This window comes from Echinops telfairi, unplaced genomic scaffold (genome assembly GCF_000313985.2).
Source record: "Echinops telfairi isolate 266 unplaced genomic scaffold, ASM31398v2 ScPeMD7_7424;HRSCAF=8462, whole genome shotgun sequence".
NCBI classification, from domain to species: Eukaryota; Metazoa; Chordata; class Mammalia; order Afrosoricida; family Tenrecidae; genus Echinops; species Echinops telfairi.
This window is the reverse complement of record NW_022111324.1, coordinates 15,878,640-15,896,517: the sequence shown is the minus strand read 5'-3', so window position 1 is coordinate 15,896,517 and position 17,878 is coordinate 15,878,640. Positions and strand designations below refer to the sequence as shown.

Genomic DNA, 17,878 nt, shown 5'->3' with positions numbered 1-17,878 from the left:
TCTCTCAAAGAGCAGCCAGTGGGCGTGAACCATCAACCTTGCTAACCCAGCCCCGTTTCAATGTTTGATTCACAACAGTCTGAGCCTCCAGCTGCACAAACCCCTCTCTCTCTCTCTCTCTCTCGCTCTCGCTCTCGCTCTCGCTCTCGCTCTCTCGCTCGCTCTCGCTCTCTCACTCACTCGTTGTCTCTGGGATTCTCCCACAAAAGCTCTCAACTTCTCAAGACTGGCCCTTCACACCCCACCTAAGATCCTGTCTTTGGAAAGCAGGTGGGCTTCCTGCCCTGTAAGACCACTTCCCTTCAGTCCAAAGCACTCGTTCCCCTGCTCCACCCCACCCCAAAGGACTGTCAAAACCCCACAGCTAAAATGATGAAGGAGACTTCTAAATAGGGCTTCGAGATAGCCAACTAACCAGAGACCTGCCAATATCCATAGACTCGCCGAACGCGTTTACTGCACACCTACGAGGCACTCCGCACAGTGCTCAGCACTGAGGCTGGGGAATAAGCAAGACAGAGGAGAGCTCTGTTCACAGGGAGTTGCTTTTGAGTTCGGGAAACTGGGCAGCACAGAAGAAAACAAGTATACAGGAGCGTTTCCATCTTGGCTGCAGTGCTGAGGGGTCAGATGGAGGGAGGGAGGGAGAGAGGGATTGATTCAGAAAGACCTTCCTGAGGAGGTGACCTTTCAGCTCACTGCTAAGTGAGGGCCTGAGAAGAACATCCCGGCTCTCTCCTTTTGGGCAAAGGAGAGAGCCGGGGCCCAGGCCTTGATGTGGGAGTGAGTTTGGTGTGTTAGATGGGGTGAGAAGTGGCTAAAGGTCAAAATGTTACAGGGTGCTCCTCTGAGAAGCAGCCAGGCCCCATCAGGCAGGGCCCCATCCGTGAGGCATGGAAGCAATAGGAACGCTCTCACAGAACACATGGTCTCCCTTCTGCTCCGCATTTGACAACTAACTGAAAGAGCGGAGGTGTGAACCCACCCCAAGAGACCTAGAGGAGGCCTCCTGGTGTGGTGGTCAGAAGCTGGGCTGTTGACCATACAGTCAGCAGTTTGAAACCACTAGTCACTCCTCCGGAGAAAGAAGGGGCTTTCTAGTCCCATAAAGAGCTCATCTCAGAAACCCACAGGAGCAGCTCTGTCCTGACCTACAGGATCATCCTGAGCCAGAACTCAATGGTGGTGGGTTTCTGTTTTTTGGAAGGGGGCTTGGGAAGATCGACTTCCTAATGGAACCCCCATGGAGCAGTTCTTCTCTGCCTGGGATCTGTTCTAGATGGCAGCTCATTGGCTTTATGATCCACCGGGCACAAAAGTTAGTCTTGTCTTACGGCCAAAAAGAAATGAAACACCCAAACCTACATCTGAAGTGCCCGAGGTCGGGGCTTTGCAGTTGTGATGACCTGTATGCAGGATCCAGCCTTAACTCTAAGCACTCCCCTGACTTCTTTTTCCTCCCATGATGCCTCTTTCCCCACTCTCTCTCCCCCTGCATGTGAGGGTCCAGCGTGCCTCCCACCCCAGTCCCCTGCAAGCCTCTCTGCCCACACTCTTCTCACCATCCAACCAGTGCTGGAGAGATAGCACACACGGCTGATCCACGAAGCCGCACTACACACAGGGGATGAGGAAGCATTTCTAGGCAAGATAGGCTGCAGACGCATAAATCTGCTTTTAAAAAGCCATTCAATTTACATCCCTAAACAGAACCCTTGTCAGTCCAGAACCTGTGCGCTCAGCTTGATTCACAGCCTTCCGGTCTCCCCCAAGAACAAACAGTGGACACTTGCCTTGCATCTGCAAGTTAAAACCCTTCCACTGGACGTTTTCTCAGGATGAATAGCTGGCCCGCTCCAAAGTTAAGCTCAAGTTTCAAAGAGTAGAACAGTTTGGAACTTTCTGAATGGCTGATTTTCACCACAGCACCTCATGAGGCTGAAACCATGGCCAGTCCTGGGTGAGGGAAGCAGCCCCAGGTCTTTGGGGGAGTCCCCGCGGTCCTTTCATTGAGTTAGGACCCTACAGAGCAAGTATGGAGGCGCCATGTAATTCGAAGGCAGCAAGGACTTGGGAGGCAGCAGAAGCCTGCCCAGTGCTTCGGACTCTCCCTGCCACCCACTTGATTCTGATTCATAATGGCACTAGAGGGCAGAGTGGAACGGTACCCCTATGAGTTTCCAAGAGCCCTGATGGTATTGTGGCTTGTGTGTTGGGCTGCGAACCTAAAGGTCAGCAGTTCAAATCACCAGTTGCTCCCACAGGAGAAAGAGAAGACTTTCTTCTCCTGTAAAGATTGACAGCCCAGTGTTTGACACCTACGTTTTTTTTCTCCAGGTGCCCCAGGGCACACTTCACATGCATTGTTTAATGTGAAACGGTGGTTGTCCCCATCCCCTTTGCAGGACATCCAGGCCAATGCGGTTAAAACCCTGGCTTCTGGCCACCTCCCACTTAAATGACAAAGCTGGACTTCCAAAGCCCACATTCTTTCCTCCTGTGTCTCCTCTCCCAGAAGGATCTCATTGTTTCTGTGTCTCAGCAAGGAAACCCAGGTGAAGGGACGTTACACTTCCAAATTTTAAATCAACCGTCTTCTTTTTCACTTGATGGTCAAATCTGATGTTACTCGATTCTCGTTTAATCTCTTGGGAACAGTCTCCGAATTTTCTTCTATGGATTTTTGCTTTGTTTTCCATTTCATTAATTAGCTCGTGGCAGTTTCTAGCCCATTGCTGGAACTCCTGAGTGGAAATGAGAGCCATGCGAAGCGTCCTACACCACAGCCCAATGAAAACCCACTAGGGCTTGCCCTGGATGACCAGCCAGATGGGGCAGTGGTCAGTCAGGGGCAGAATTCTTGTTTTCTACGCAGGAGATCCAGGTTCAATGTCCAGCCAATGTGTCTGGTGTGAGGCCACCACGCACCCCTCTGTCACTGCAGACTTGCATGTCACTGTGGTGCCAAGGAGGTTTCAGTAGCGCCTCTGGTCTAAGATGCACTAGGAAAGGCCTGGTGACTTACTTCCGGAGCTCAGCCAATGAAAATCCTGTGGAACCAATGATCCAATCCCATTGAGTGCGGTGGGGGTGGGGGTGGGGGGCGCTGAGGGGGGCACTTGCATGCACGGCTTGGAGTAGAGTAAACAGCTAACAGATTAAAAAACCAAGAGGCGGCCACTGGGGTCATTGAAATGTAAAGAGGGGAGCTGAGAGGTGTGGGTTCTCACCCAAAAGTTTTTCCAAGTCCAAGATGCAAGACAAATGTGTGATGTTGGTGATGTCCGATTCTTTCTAGAGATTGATGCCCCCAAGAACTTGCGAGTAGGTTCCCGAACAGCAACCAGCCTTGACCTCGAGTGGGACAACAGTGAGGCAGAAGTGCAGGAGTACAAGGTTGTTTATAGCACCCTGGCGGGCGAGCAGTACCATGAGCTCCTTGTCCCCAAGAGCCTTGGTCCAACCACCAGAGCCACCCTCACAGGTGAGTGAGCCCTGTTTTCTGGGACACATTGCTTCCTGACTCTATGCCCTCACAACTCTTTCCCCAGCCTCCACTTGTAGCCAAACAGGGACCAGATTCCATTAAACTAACCTCCTAAGCTATGCATTGGGTTGCTAACCAGAAGGTCAACAGTTCGAAACCACCAGCCACTCCACGGGTTAAAGATTTACAGTCTCAGAAATCCAGAGGAGTGATTCTCCTCTGTCCTGTAAGGTTGCCATGAGTCAGAACTGGTTCCATTGTGGTGGATGGAGTTAAAGCACTTGCCAAATATGCCTGGCACTCTCGATGTGTACTGCCATCACCAGGCCTACACTACTCTTGTCAGGAGCACTGCAGTAAGCCCTCAGACTCTCTCTCTCACCCCTCTGACTTGGTCTTCACACCTCCAGTGATTTTTTTCAAAGTGCTTTTCTGATTCTGCCATTGCATGCCACGCGCATCTCAGGAACTTCCCTTTGCTGTTTAGAAGAACGCTGTACACCTATAGCATGACTCCCTAGCCCTGCGTGGCTCCACTCCTGCCTTCTTCTCTAGCCTCACCTCCAGGCCCACAGGACCGCAAACTCTTCCCTCCTGCCACAGGACTTTGCCCATGCTCTCCCTTCCTTCCTCCCCTCTCCCGACAGGCTCTCTCACCCACCTCCTGTACCCACTTGCCATGTGCTTTCTGTTCAGCTCTCGACTCAGGGTCACTACTCAAGGGGCCCTCTTCAGTTCCCAGGCAAGGTCAGCTCATCCCTTCCTGCAGCCTCATCTCATAAACTAACATCTCACCCTTGTCTGTCATGAACAAGCCGCTCAGTGAGGAAATGGTTAAGAGGCTGGGCTACTAAGTGAAGGACTGGTGATTCAGGAGCCCCCAGAGATGCCTGGGGGAGGCAGGGGGTTGGGGAGTGGGGATGTACTAACAATCTACTGCCAAGCACAGTCGGTCATAGAGCTCCCTGCAGAGCACACCTCTATTCTGACACACGTTGGATTAGCCCCACGAAACTCAGAATGTGCTGTTATTGGACGCTTTGCCACCACTCTAGACTTAAAGCTTTATGTCCAAAAGGACAAGACCAAGGTCCCTGCCATGCCCTGGGCTGGATGCTAACTCACAGCGACCCTACCGGACAAGGCACCACTGCCCCTGTGGGCTTCTCAGACTGTCACCCTCTACCGGTGCACCAAGTCTTGTCTTTCTCCCAAGAGGGGTGGCTGGTGGCTTTACATGGCTGGCTTTGTCATTAGCAGCCCATGACAGCTGGATCGTATTTGTTTATTTTTGCTCATCGTTGAACTCTGCGTCTTGCTCATCATCGGTCCTCCATAAGTCACTCGAGTGAGTACATGAGTGAAGGGATGGGCAAAAAAGCTCACCGTGACGAGCAGAGTGCACAAGGGCCAGAAAGCAGGTGCAGGTGTGATCTCGGAGGGCGCCGTAAGCTCTAGAAAGAATTGGGGTTGAGTGTTGCCTTGGGTGCTGGGGAGTTGCTGAGGGACTGTGACTAGGGTGGCCTGATGGCTAGTTTTGTGCAGCTGTGGGGTGGAGAGCAGATGGGAGGAGGACAAGGCGGGAAGCCCGGAGACTCACCAAGAGGCAGTGGCTGGACTAAAGGCAAAAATGCTGGTGGTGCCGAAGAAGACAGTGCCTACATCACCGGAGGCCCCCTTGTGGGGCAGGGCTCTTTGTCCCCGTGGGTGTGTGGGACATCTCCTAGTGCATCTCCTGAGCCCTGCCACACACCCCGGCAGGGAAACCTACCTGTGGGGCCTCACTGAGAGGTCATGATGGGCGAGCCTGGGCGTGGTTCTCAAATGGTAGAGAGGCTGTGCAAAGCGGCGGTGGCTCAGGGCTGCCCATGTGCTCATGGGCAGAGATTTCATTTCATTTGTGTGTTGACTTCTTGCAAAGGCATTTGCCATTTTAGTAGGCACGGGATGCTTAGCAAAGAGTGCATACAGTAAACAAGGGCGATATAATCAAAGTTGTTTTCCTCTCCAGCTAAAATCTCACACCACCTTGCCAAATGAGGCCAGTTAAAGTAAATATAATAAATGCCTTTTCCAGACAGATGTGCCCCTGGGGGAGTGGGAGGGGGGCACCAGCAAGGAAATGGAAGGATATGCTGACCAAGCAGGTTCATAGGGGTGAATTAAACATAGATGAACAGACCAGCTGGCATCAGGGCCTTTTTTTGCAGAAAACTGGAGACATTCACAAAAATTAAGCTAAACCAAAAGCCGAGACTGACGCAAGAGGGAACTTATTCTAAGCACAGCCCGTCCCTGCTGCAAGCCTCGGGCTGACTTGGCAATTAGCAGTTACAAAGACGATGGCTGGGTGTTTGGATGGAAGATCCACAATGAGCAGGAGCGAGACAACTGCCCAGTCACCTCCTCCTAGTTACCGTTTCCCACGACCAGGGGGGAAAGGTGAAGATTCAGCAATGATCCTCTGTCGTATGCCAGGGAGTCATAGGAACCCTGCAGACCGGCCCGGTGCGCTTCCAACAGCTGCAAATCTTGATTTGTGCGGAAAGCCCAGTGGTGTCCCAGCTGCTGGCACCCCATCCCATCCTGATGGCTTCTTTAATCTTCTCGACTTTGTGAGGTATTTTTAGCAGCACCACTGGATGGATGAGAAAACTAAGACCCAGGAAAACTGGGAACTTGCTCAACTTCACACTTAGCAAAGGACATAGCTATGACTCAAAGTTAGTTCTGAGCCCCAGGAGAAATATGTTCCCCCATGAAAAATGGCGCCCCATTTCATGGCTGTGTCTACAAACAAAACATAAACATAAACATAAACATAAACAATGGCCCAAAGGAAAAAGCTGCAGATTGGCAGGGGATGGAATAGTATTAATGAGTGGTAGTCTTGGGTTGTCGGGTTTTTTCCCAGGGCTGCATTTATGAAAGTATATATGGATATATAATTCCATATATATAATTGATATATATGTACATGTATATATATATATAATCTCATAAACCCAACCCTGACAAAAATTCACCCTATCTAAGTTCACATAATTATCCCAGGGAGCTCACTGCTGGAGAGATTTATAAAGGCAAATAGCTGTACATGATTTAGAAGGGATTATAGGCATGTAAGGAAATCAAGTATGTCTGTACTTGCAGAGACAAGAATTACAAGGATTGTTAGCTCTCCTGCTGCAGTATCTGGAGGAAGAGAAAGAAGGGCTGGGAGGGGGGAAGAGAAAGGGAAGGAGGAATTTAACCTCAGCTCCAAGGAGTTGTGATGTCTCTCACACTCCAAGCTCTGACCCCAAAGAGGAGAGTTTTCCAGCACCCAGGACCTGTGTTCCCACTCCCTGTCAGTTTGGGGCTCGCATGTGGCAGTGGTGCTGGAAGCAATGCCACAAGTATTTCAAGTACTAGCAGGATCACACACAGCAGATAGGTTTCAGGAGAGCGTCTAGCCTATGAAAGACTAGGAGGAAAGGTCTGGTGATCTGTTTATTTAAATTAGCCAATTAATAACCCTATGATATGGGCCATAACGGGACATTGAACCTACTTGCTTTGAACACATTGCTGGGACATTTTAGTCATCCAAAGTGGACACCACGTTCCGTGACTCACAGCGCCAGCACAGGCATGGGGACCATCCGTGAGACGGATTGGCACAATGGGCACAACAAGGAACTGGAAATGCTGGTGGTTACAAGGACGATGCAGGAGTAGGCGGTGTTTCATTCTCTTGGGTCTAAGATCACCAGGAGTCTGACAAGTCAAGGGCATGGACAACAATAAGCCTGTGTTCAGACACTGGAGCCCAAGTTTTATCTGAATGCTCTGCTCCACGCCCAATAGGAAGGGCCCAGGGTCTGCTCTGCCACTTCCTGTGTGATCTGGAGCAATTAACCACTTCACCTCATGGGTCATCCTGCAGAATTAAGACAATACCTCCAATTAGTTTGATGTAGTGTTTCTACTAAGCTAGTAAACCACTCAGCTAAAAGGAGGCAGGTCTCTGTAAGCTCCTAGATGTCGGTGCTGTTAGGTGCTATTGAGTGGGTTCCAGCCCATAACGACCTATTCACAGCAGAACAGAACACAGCCCCATTGTTCCTCTGACTGTGTCCACTGCGGCAGCCCCGGGGTCAGTCCCGCTTGTGGAGGGCCTTGCTCTTTTTTGCTGCCCCTCTACTTCCCCAGGGACTGGTTTCTTCTGACAGCCAGTCCAAAGTCCATGAGATGGAGTCTCACCATCCTGGCCTCTAAGGAACACTCTAGCGGTACCTCTTCCCAAACAGATTTGTTTGTTCCCTTGTTGGTCCACCACAATGCAAATGCCTCGATTCTTCTTCGGTCTTCCTTATTCAATAGCCAACTTTCACATGCATACGAAGTGATTGAAAATACCAGGGCTGGGGTCAGGTGCACCTTCGTCCTCAGAGTAACCTCCCTGCTTCTCACCACTCTAACGAGGTCTTGGGCAGCAGGCCTCATAGATGGCTTAGTGTAGCCTCTGTGAAGCAGTGCAGGCAGTGGTTTTGTATCTGACTTCTCCAACGGTGGTAGGAGGACCAACAGCTTCAGTATGACCTGAGAGATGTGAAAGCTGTAGAATCATAGGCCCACCCACCTCAGATCGACTGAATCAGACGCTGCATTTTATCTGAGCCCAAGGTGATTTGCGTGCACAGTAATGGATGAGACGTATTCACTGAGAGCAGAGTGTAGCTTCTGAGGTCATCCCTCTATGTTGCCCGAGTGGGGCTTGAGTCTAACTCCATAGACACGTGTCCTTGGACAAATGTCTTCCACTTCCTGTGCTTCAGCTTCCTCGTGTGGAGACACCAGATCTACCTCATGGGGTTTTGTGAGAATTAAATGAAACCATTAATAGGATAGATGATAGATATAGATACATAGATAGATAGACAGACAGACAGACAGACAGACAGACAGACAGACAGACAGACAGACAGATAGATAGATAGATAGATAGATGTGTAGGTAGGTAGAGCAAGCCCCGTTGTGTGTGTTTGGCTGCTAACTGAAAAGTTGGAGATGAAAACACACTTAGCACCTGAACAGAAGAAAGATCAGACACTCCGCATCTGTAAATAGTAACTAAAGGAAACAGTCCATCGCCTTCAAGTCCCATAGTGAACCTGTAGGACAGAGTAGAACTATCCCTTTGTCCAAGACTGTGAGTCCCAATGGAAGTAGACTGGCCACATCATTCTCCCATGGAGCCATTGGTGGGTTTAAACTGCCAACCTTTTGATTAGTAGCCAAGCGCTTAACCATGGTGCCACCAATGCTCCACCATTAAAGATCAAAACCTGGAAAACCCTAGGGGGCAGGTCTACTTTATCACCATAGGTTGTTGTGAATCAGAATCAACTCAATAGCACACAACAACAACAACACACACACACTTAGGATGGGGTCTGGCACACCATAAGCACTTGATATCCGTGAGATTTACTATATGTGATTCATCCCCACAGAGCACACACATAAGCCCAAGGCTGCCCTGCATTTCAATATCCAACTTTCACATGCATACGAGGTGACTGAAAATGTTCACATTCCTTTACTTTCATAGTTGCTTCTACACAGTTCTATGGTGCTGTGTTTTCTATGCCCTGAAGAAAGTCTGTCTCTGTGGCCTCCCTTGACCCTGAACTGTGGAATATGGGCCCTCCTGACTCGCCCAGCCTCAGAATCATTCAGACAGCATGCCACAGGCAACCGGCTCCCAGCCTCCCCTTCACATACCTCACCCTGCCCTTCTCAAACATAAAGGCCAGGCTGGGACACAAAATACCAAACATTTCCCCCATTATTCTTTCTCAGTAATGCCCAGTGAATTCCCACTGGAGCATGCATTTGTTTCTGAGCAGTAGACGCTGTGCTGTGTCTGCGATGACTTCTCCCCTCCCCACACCCCTCCTCCCTGGTGGTGTCTGTGTCCTTGATGCCAAGGCTTTCTCTCTGCTCTAGTGATGCCTGCTTGGCCTGGGCACCTTGAGTCCCAAAGGGTGCTACACTCACCCTACAGACTCGTCCACGTCCCTCTCGGTTGGACCCCGTCAGCATTAAACAGTGCCTGACAACACCGCTCTGCTTTCTGGGTAGCAGCAAAATGCAATTAAGTGATATAGAAAACTCTTCCTGGAGGGAGGGGGAGGGAAGTAAAGGGGGAGAGGAGGAGATTCTCATCCCTTAACTCAGTGGTTCTCAACCTTCCTATTGCCTCCACCCTTTCACACAATTCCTCATGTTGTGATGACCCCCAATGATAAAATTATTTTCATTGCTACTTCATCACTGTCATTTTGCTACTGTTATGAATCAGGTGACCCCAAAGGGGTCATGACCCCCTAGGGTGCGAACCACTGTTTTAACTGGACTTTGCTCAAAACATCAGCCACCCTGCCAGGGACTAACAAAAATTGTCAACAAGACTCTCGCCTTCTCGTGTCTAAGGTGACTCCTCTAACTCTCAGGAGAAAAGCATGTGCCTTCATTGCTTTGCCAGGAGGAGAGAGGAGTTTGCCCTCCACCATCTCCACTCTCACATCCGGCCCTCCCTGATGAGGCAGGTCCACACGCAAGGGCCTCCGCCAAGGGGTGCTCTGTGGTCATGAGGCAAAGTAAAGTGAAAGGGCTCACATGTACACCGTGCCCTCCCACAGCCACCCAGGCCCCAGGGGGTGCATGCCCCCCATCCACCCACTCAGGCAGCCCCCTGGGTGCCTCACCGCAGCAGGCCCCTCCCAGATGCATCCCTCGGCACTGCCACTTTCTCTCCAGTCAACATGTTTCTGGTCAGAAAAATGACCAGTAGGAAACCCAGGGAGCCGGAGATTTCCACAGACATCACAGGACAATTTAGAATCACAAGAAAATAAAGATTTACAACCAGCCATACACCACGTACACACACACACATACACACACACACACACACACACACACGAGATGAATTTGGAAAGCATAACCTAGTCGGGCTGTACAAGTTGCCACCTTTAAGGCTTATGGTAGCTGAGGACCCAGGAGGCTGTTCTAGAAACCCCTCCATTGCAGGGTAGCAGGTTTAGGGGTGTGGTGGGGAGAAGGTGGGCTTCTCAGAGTGCCAGGGCAGGAGATGTGCTTGTCCACAGGAGGATTTTCCAGGAAGAAACTCGGCATTCCAGAAGAAGTCCAGTTGGCAAGAGCTCATGGACCGAAGCACTTGATGTTCACTTCACCCTGTCTGCACTCCCTTGACAGGCCAGCACACATACTATGCCAGGGCTCCCTGCCTTCTGGGCTCCTAGGAGAAGGGCCTGGGGGGGTGGGGGCGATGGCGCACAAAGGACCTGGGGCCAGGACTGAGCTGTGCTCAGCCTCCTGTGGATGAAGTCACAGTGACCCCAAGTGGTCACGTCGGTAAGGCAGCCTCTGGCAGGGTGCCTCCTTTCAGGGAGCTGGAAAGTAGGAGGTGTGAGCTGCCAGGGGCCCAGAAGAAAAGAGAAGAAGAGAGAAGCCACATTCCAAGTCCTCTTAAAGCTGAAACACCAAAGGGTCTTCCCCTTATTTGTGTCAAAGGACTGGAAAACAGTGAACCAGGAGAGAGGCCAGGTGGGAATTTGTTAACTTCTGCTCTGACCTCTTCAGCAAAGACCACTTATTTACGGAAGACACAGAGACAAGATGCCCCTCTAGGACAGGGGATGGTGAGACGGATTTTTCATGAATTTCGCTGGCAAAACAGAACGTTCCATCAGAGAAATCTCCTCGGTACCCCTACTTCTTTAAACTACGGGTGTGTTGGGCTGAACTCTTTCTTAGTGTCAGCATGGGATTGCTGCCTCTCGATACATGAACACCAGCCCCAGTGAGCGCAGGGAAACGCGTTCAGAGCCTGCGTCATTCAGGGGATCCGACAAACACCAGCCTTGGTCCAAGAAGATGAGGGTGGGAAGCCTGGGGGCGTAGATTTCCAGTCTATGAAGAAACGGTTTGTGGCTAAGCCGCTGTGATTGGGGGTGGGGGCAGGGGGAGATTCTGGAAGACCCTGTGTCTCCAGATATCTCCCCATCTATGGATTCTCCCATCCCCAAATTCACCGATGCACAATTCCTCCAGGAGGAGCCTTGCACGAGATCCCTGGTTTTCATGGATTGTTTCCTACCACTGCCTGTGCGTGTGCTGTTCCCTCAGCACGGGTGTCCTCTCCTCTCTGTGGCCCAAAGTCCACCGATCCTTCCAATCCCAGCTCAGGCAGCTTCTCTCGGAAGTTTCCCCCCAAACTCCTCACCACCAGAGCTGCTACCAAGCAGTGTCTGTGCCTCGGATTTTTTCACCGTTTCATGCTGAAGATAGAATTTTTTTACTTCCTTGACTCAAAGATCTAAGAATCTCATAAGGAGACAGGCATGTGAACTAATAATAACCGTATCATATAACTGCCAACCGGGAGGAGGGTTAAAAAGAACAAACATTTTGTTGTGGAGGCGATTGATTGGGTTGTAAGGACTGGGTTTCCTTGTATCTCCTGCTGGACTAAAAGCTCCCTGCAGGGGCTCAGTTTATTCCTCCCAGTGAAACCAGACATCCAGGGCACTGGGACCAACTGATTTTTTTTTTGGTCACATGTAAAATATATGTATTGTTCTTTAAAGGGGCGTGGGGCTCGGTCTTGGATCCAACTGCACATCTCTTCTCATCTGTCATCTCTCATCTAAGATACTTCATTGAATCCAAAAGAAGGGCTGTCTGGCTTTTGAGGGGGACAAACCCAGTTCTGGAAATGAGGAAGGTCCGTTGTAATTTAAAGCAAAAGGAGGACTAGCATTTCATGTTGCTTGATCCGTTGCCATCCAGTGGGCTTTGACTCACAGTGACTTAAATAGGGTTTCGGAGGCTCTCCATCTTTATGGGAGGAGATATCATGTTGCTTCACCAAGCAGCTTTATAACCTTGGTTTGGTAGACTTGAACTTTCACAGACAATTGGGAGATGAGCCGAGGGATTTAGAGAGGAAACGGCCCCCACCTGTCTGCATGTCACCTCCTCCCAACCATCCCTATAGACTCCATGTGTCTTATTCATGTTTTTCCTCATAAGAAACAGCCACCTCAGCTCCGTGAGCTTGCTTCTCCTCCCTGCTCCTTTCCCCATGAGCATCAATGAAGAAGACCAAGCTTCCTAAACAAAGGGAAGTAAGTCATTCTACTTTATCACCCATGGTCCTCCAGTACAGGGCAGAAATCACTGGTCGCTCTGCCCACCTTGGCCACCACAGGATTCCATACTCTCTCCCCTTTCCCTAGTCTCATCTGGGCTACTTTTCAAGGTACAACTCAAGCCCCTTTCTTAAAAACCTTCCCTGGCTACTCCAGTTTGTACTGAGCTCTTCTCTCCTCTCAAACAGCTGTCTTAGGCAGAAACTCAAGGTATAAAATCAATTACTCCCAAGTTTCCATTCTTGTGGTCAAGGACTATGCTGTAGTACAACAGAAAGGACAAGGGACCGGATTCCAAACTCAGTCTTCATGTGCGTTAGCTTCACGATGTCGGGGCTTCCAGGTGCCAGTGCATCGGTTCCCCTGTGTACAATAGAACAGAGCACTGCCGGGTTTGGCACCGTCCTCAGAAATGCTGCTCTGCTGGGGCCCCTCATGGTTACAGCCACAGTGTCAGTCGCTCTCATTGAGGACCCTCCTCGTTTGTGCTGGCCCTCTACTTTCCCTTACCGAACACGACGTCTTTCTCTGGGATCTGGTCCCTCTGGATAATAAGAAATGAGGGACAACATTGTAGGCGGCAGATGGCTCTTGGCCTAGAGCAGAGACCACCAGGAAGGTATTTCCTGTGCGTTACTGACTTTGAAAAGGCATTAGACTGTGTGGATGGTAACAAATTAAGGATAACAGTGCAGAGAATCAGAAATCCAAAACAAGTCCATTGAACTCAAATGTCAGGCACTCAAACCAATCCATGTGCTTCATGGTCTTGGTCAAAGAATAGACTTATCCAGCTTCCGTTTGCCCATCAGCAGTATACTCCAAGCAGATCTGCTTTAGGGATTAAATAATGTCACAGGCATGGAGCTCTAAGAAACTACAGTTAAAACAGAGCTCTTCACCATCAGATAGATACTCAAAAGTACTTTCCCTCGTCCTCTTTCCCTCCCTTCCTTCTTCCGGATTCTCCAGATTAACTCCTGCGTGTGGTTCAAGGTATGGCATGTGATCAGTATTCAGTGACTAATTAATTGATTCCTTTAGTACAGACTCCTTTTCATCTCGTTAAGGGCAAGGCTGATATTCCTCAGGACACCCTGGTATTGCCTACAGGACCCAGTCAGGCGCCCAGCACAAGGAAGCACTCAATAGTGTCTGTGGACTGGCTGAGCTGGGTGCGTTAAGTAGCTCAGAGAAGAATGGGTGTGCAATGCTACAGTTGAGAAAAATGTCAACTTCCAAGCCGAACAAAGGAAGTTCCAGACAGAGATGGAGCACGGTGGCATCCTATGGGATGCATTTCCTGAACTGTTTTCAAGAAAGGGAACAGGGACATTTATGCGCTACAATGTGCAGGAGTTGGGTGGAGAGATAAAAGGAGCCCCTATGGAGAGCGATGGGATCTTTTAAGTGAGAAACCCCTCTGAGCCCTCCGCATGCTGACATCTAAGGATAGCGCATGTGCCTCATTTCCAGCAGAATCGCATTTTACCTGTTGGCAAAGAGCAATGATTCACCTGCAGCGCGGGCAGACGCAGCTGGAAATCAAAGGAAAGCAGCCCGGCACAAACCTATACGCGAGTCCTACTCCCCGGTCCCCTAGACACACAGCCTTTAAATTCTGCTCTGCAGTTTTCCGGGAGAAGATGATTCTGTTGTGAATTATTGAACATTTCATTTAAGCTTCATAAATAAGAAACTCGGATGGAAACGCTACATGTTAGATCCGCTTGGCAACATATAATTTCTGTCTCGCTCCCACAATCTGTCACCTTGCATCTACATCGCAGGATTTCTACTTCATTATAGGCAATTGAAGGTCTCAATCCGTTGTCTGAGAAAAATTGTTTATGTCCCAAAGGTAATCTAATTTCTCCAACCAAGGATGTACCTGGGACTTACCGAGCATATTGACGGAGAAAAATTTGTACTAGGTTCGGAGCACTGCAATCACCCACTCAATCACGAGACAGGTACTTGGCCCTAGCCTGGAGCAAACGCCTCACCTGGACTCACTGAATCACTGGGTTCAACCGGAGCCAACAGGCTTAACCTTAGCAAATTGACAGATAGCGGGTAAACCTGGAACCATCCTGGTACCTACCCGGGGCACTTTTGTGTAGCCAATGAGACTATCCACCAAGACGAATTTAAAATGCTGCCCCTGGCCAACCACCGTGCTTCAGACATGGATTTACTGACTCCTCACCATGAACGGCCTTCTCGCCCCATGGAAACTGAAACGGGAAAACGTTACCTAATCGAGCTCCCAGTGTGGTAGTCTGTTTACTAGAGAAACAAATCCAAAGGCACGCATATATGTATAAGACAGAGCATCTCAGCCCAGTCCAGATCAAATCCATAAGTCCAATATTAGCCCAGATGTCTGATGCTAGTCCATGAATTCCTCTTCAGACTCACACTGCCACCCGCAATGATGCCAAATGCAGGAAGATCACAGGCCGGTGGGGGAAAACTGCTCTGGCTTCAATGGCAGTGGAAGCATCCCAGGGCTGTCTCTGCATGGGCTCTGCCGCATGGCTTGCTCAGGTCTCTGTGTAGCTTCACCTGGCTTGTCCACAGGAAGCTGAAGGCAGAGAGAGGGGAAGTTCCCAGAATCCTCATTACCAGGCTACCCCCACACGAGGCATTATCAGGCTGTGATCTGATTGACAGCTAAACTCCACCCCTTCACTCTTTCTACCCTCAAGTTGACACGAGATTGTGTAACTACAGGTAGAAGATGGCAGAACCTGAAAGTGAACATAGGTATGTCAGACTTCAGGCTCTGGTGGTTCAAACTCACCAGCCCTTCCTCGGGAGAAAGTTAAGGCTCTCTGTTCCCGTAATGATTTACAGCCTCCAAAGCCCTCTATTTGGTTGCTATGAGTCAAAGTGATTCCATGGCAGTGAGCTTTGTGTTTACTTTTGGAGAAAGAACAAACTAAGGATTAGGAAGGGAATGGAGCTGGTGCCAAAAGGAAAAAGGGGGCTGACCCCAGTTGGCCCCACTCCTCCCCCTCCCCCTCGCCCAAGACAGGGCTTGGGAACTTTGTTCTTCGATGGAGCTAGGTCAGAAAGACCTGCCAGGTTCGCCGTTCTCGAGCACATGTCTACGGATTGTACGGATTGCACTAAAGCCTTCCTCCTTCCTAGGGCGAGTGGGTGCGGAACCTTTAAGCTACTGTACAGCACTCCTTTGGTTAAGCCAAGACATGTCAGGGTTGATCAATCCATTTCCTATCAAAACCATTCATGTAATCGCAGGGATTCCAGGGCAGTCCCAAGCAGCTATTCCAATTCTCTTGAAAACACTGAACCCTAAGACCAGAAATCTGGATGGCTGCTCCAGGTGCTCACAGGTGTACTTTGTATTCCAGTCTCATTTTATAAAAGATGTGTAGGAAAGACTGTTTATCCTACCTTCTTTGCAAGGTTGTGCTGAGGGGTCAAATTACATTCAAATATATTAAAAAGCATGACGGTTGTATATGCAGAGTGTTGTTAAATTCAGACATAGTTCTGGGATCCCACACAGGGTCCCACAAAAAAGCCTACCAGAGGACTTCCACCGACCGTGCAAGGCTCTCGGGGGTGATGAATGTACCTTGTTTGTAGAGTTCTACACCCAGTCTTAACTAATGAAGGTTTGGTAGGCTGAATCATGGCCACTAAAGTGTGTACATCCCAATCCCTGGAGCTTATAAATTTGTCATCTCACATGGCCAACAGGGCTTTGCTGATTGTGACTAAGTTAATTCTTGAGAGCTAGAAATATAATACTGAATAATAAGGATCCTCAGAATGGGGAGAGAGCAGATCCGAGTTAGAGTAGGAGAAGTGATGACAGAAGCAGTGGTCAGAGAAAGAGAGATTGTCAGAAATGCTATGCTGCTGGCTATGAAGACAGAGGGAGGAGCCACAAGCCAAGGAAACCAGTCAACCACTAGAAGCTGGATAAGGCAAGAAATGGATACTCTTCTAAAGCCTCAAGAAGGAATACATTCTGACTGACTCCTTTTAGGCTTCTGACCTCCTGAACGGTAAAATAATAAAATGTGTGTCATCGTGAGACATTAAGTCTGCCGTAGTTTGTTATAGCGGCCATAGCAAACAAATGCACCCATTAAACCAGTTAGTCTGAAAAAGAATGTAGAAGAAGGTAAGGCGAGGTTGCAGATAACCCCATGTATTTCTAGAATTATCCACTGATCCTTGATGGACTTGAACCACCAAAAGACTAGCAGTTCTTCCATTTTCCGACTGTCCCTCAGGAGTCCTTAATTCTCGGCCTTGAAAGGGGGCCCACAGCAGCAAGGCTTCTGCATCCCATGACATTAAGGTCTGACAGCCCCGGGTTCAGATAAAAAGTCCACCCACAGCTGTTCCCAGGAGCCAGCCAGGAGTCCCCATATGGCTTCAACCCCATATGTACAAAAGATGCAGCTTGGTCCTCAGATGCACTATTCAAGAAATGTTTCACAAACCCATGTCCACACACTTCTTCTCCATTATATGCTCCCCAACTCCCAAGTCAAGCCAAAGGAAAGAACCCATCGCTAGTGCCAGTAACCTGAAACACCGAGTCTCACAAGGAGGCTTTCCAGAGGAGAGCACACTTCTAAAGGAAGCCTCCCTGCCTGCTCAAGGTGACCAGCAGCAGGAAATAAGTTCTGTGCCAGCTAGGCTCATCCTTTTGAGATGGTATGGATTTTCTAAGCAGTAAAATCAGGATTTCCTAAGGGAACCATTTTGGAAGAGGTTTAGGAAGGACTAAAAAGATATAACGAGGAATCTGAGACCATTTGCTCCTTTTCAGCCTTCTGCTCCTTACACATACACATGCACACACACACACACATACACATGCACACACACACACACACACATACACACAGAGATGAGTCATGTTTTGTGTCTCTGCTTCTACCAATAGATCTGGTGCCTGGCACTGAGTACGGAATTGGGATCTCTGGCATCAGGAACTCACAGCAGAGTGTACCGGCCACCGTGAATGCCAGGACTGGTGAGTAAGAAGGCTGGTGAAGACCAAGGTACCAAGGTGATGCCCATAAAGGCTTGTCCTAGACAAGAATGCTCTGAAGACAATGTCCCCTAGTGAAGGATAGCCCAGAACTGTGCAGAAAATGGATGGGTGTGTGTGTGC

At 49.5% G+C, this 17,878-nt stretch overlaps 1 protein-coding gene across 1 annotated transcript in view; it reads left to right on the top strand.

The window, feature by feature from the left end:
- TNR (tenascin R) overlaps window positions 1-17,878 on the top strand; it is an 87,172-nt gene that overhangs the window by 26,639 nt on the left and 42,655 nt on the right. The window contains exons 8-9 of the mRNA XM_004706817.2: window positions 3,299-3,484; window positions 17,648-17,737. Of these exons, the coding sequence (XP_004706874.1) occupies window positions 3,299-3,484; window positions 17,648-17,737 (276 nt within the window). The remainder of the gene's footprint in view (window positions 1-3,298; window positions 3,485-17,647; window positions 17,738-17,878) is intronic.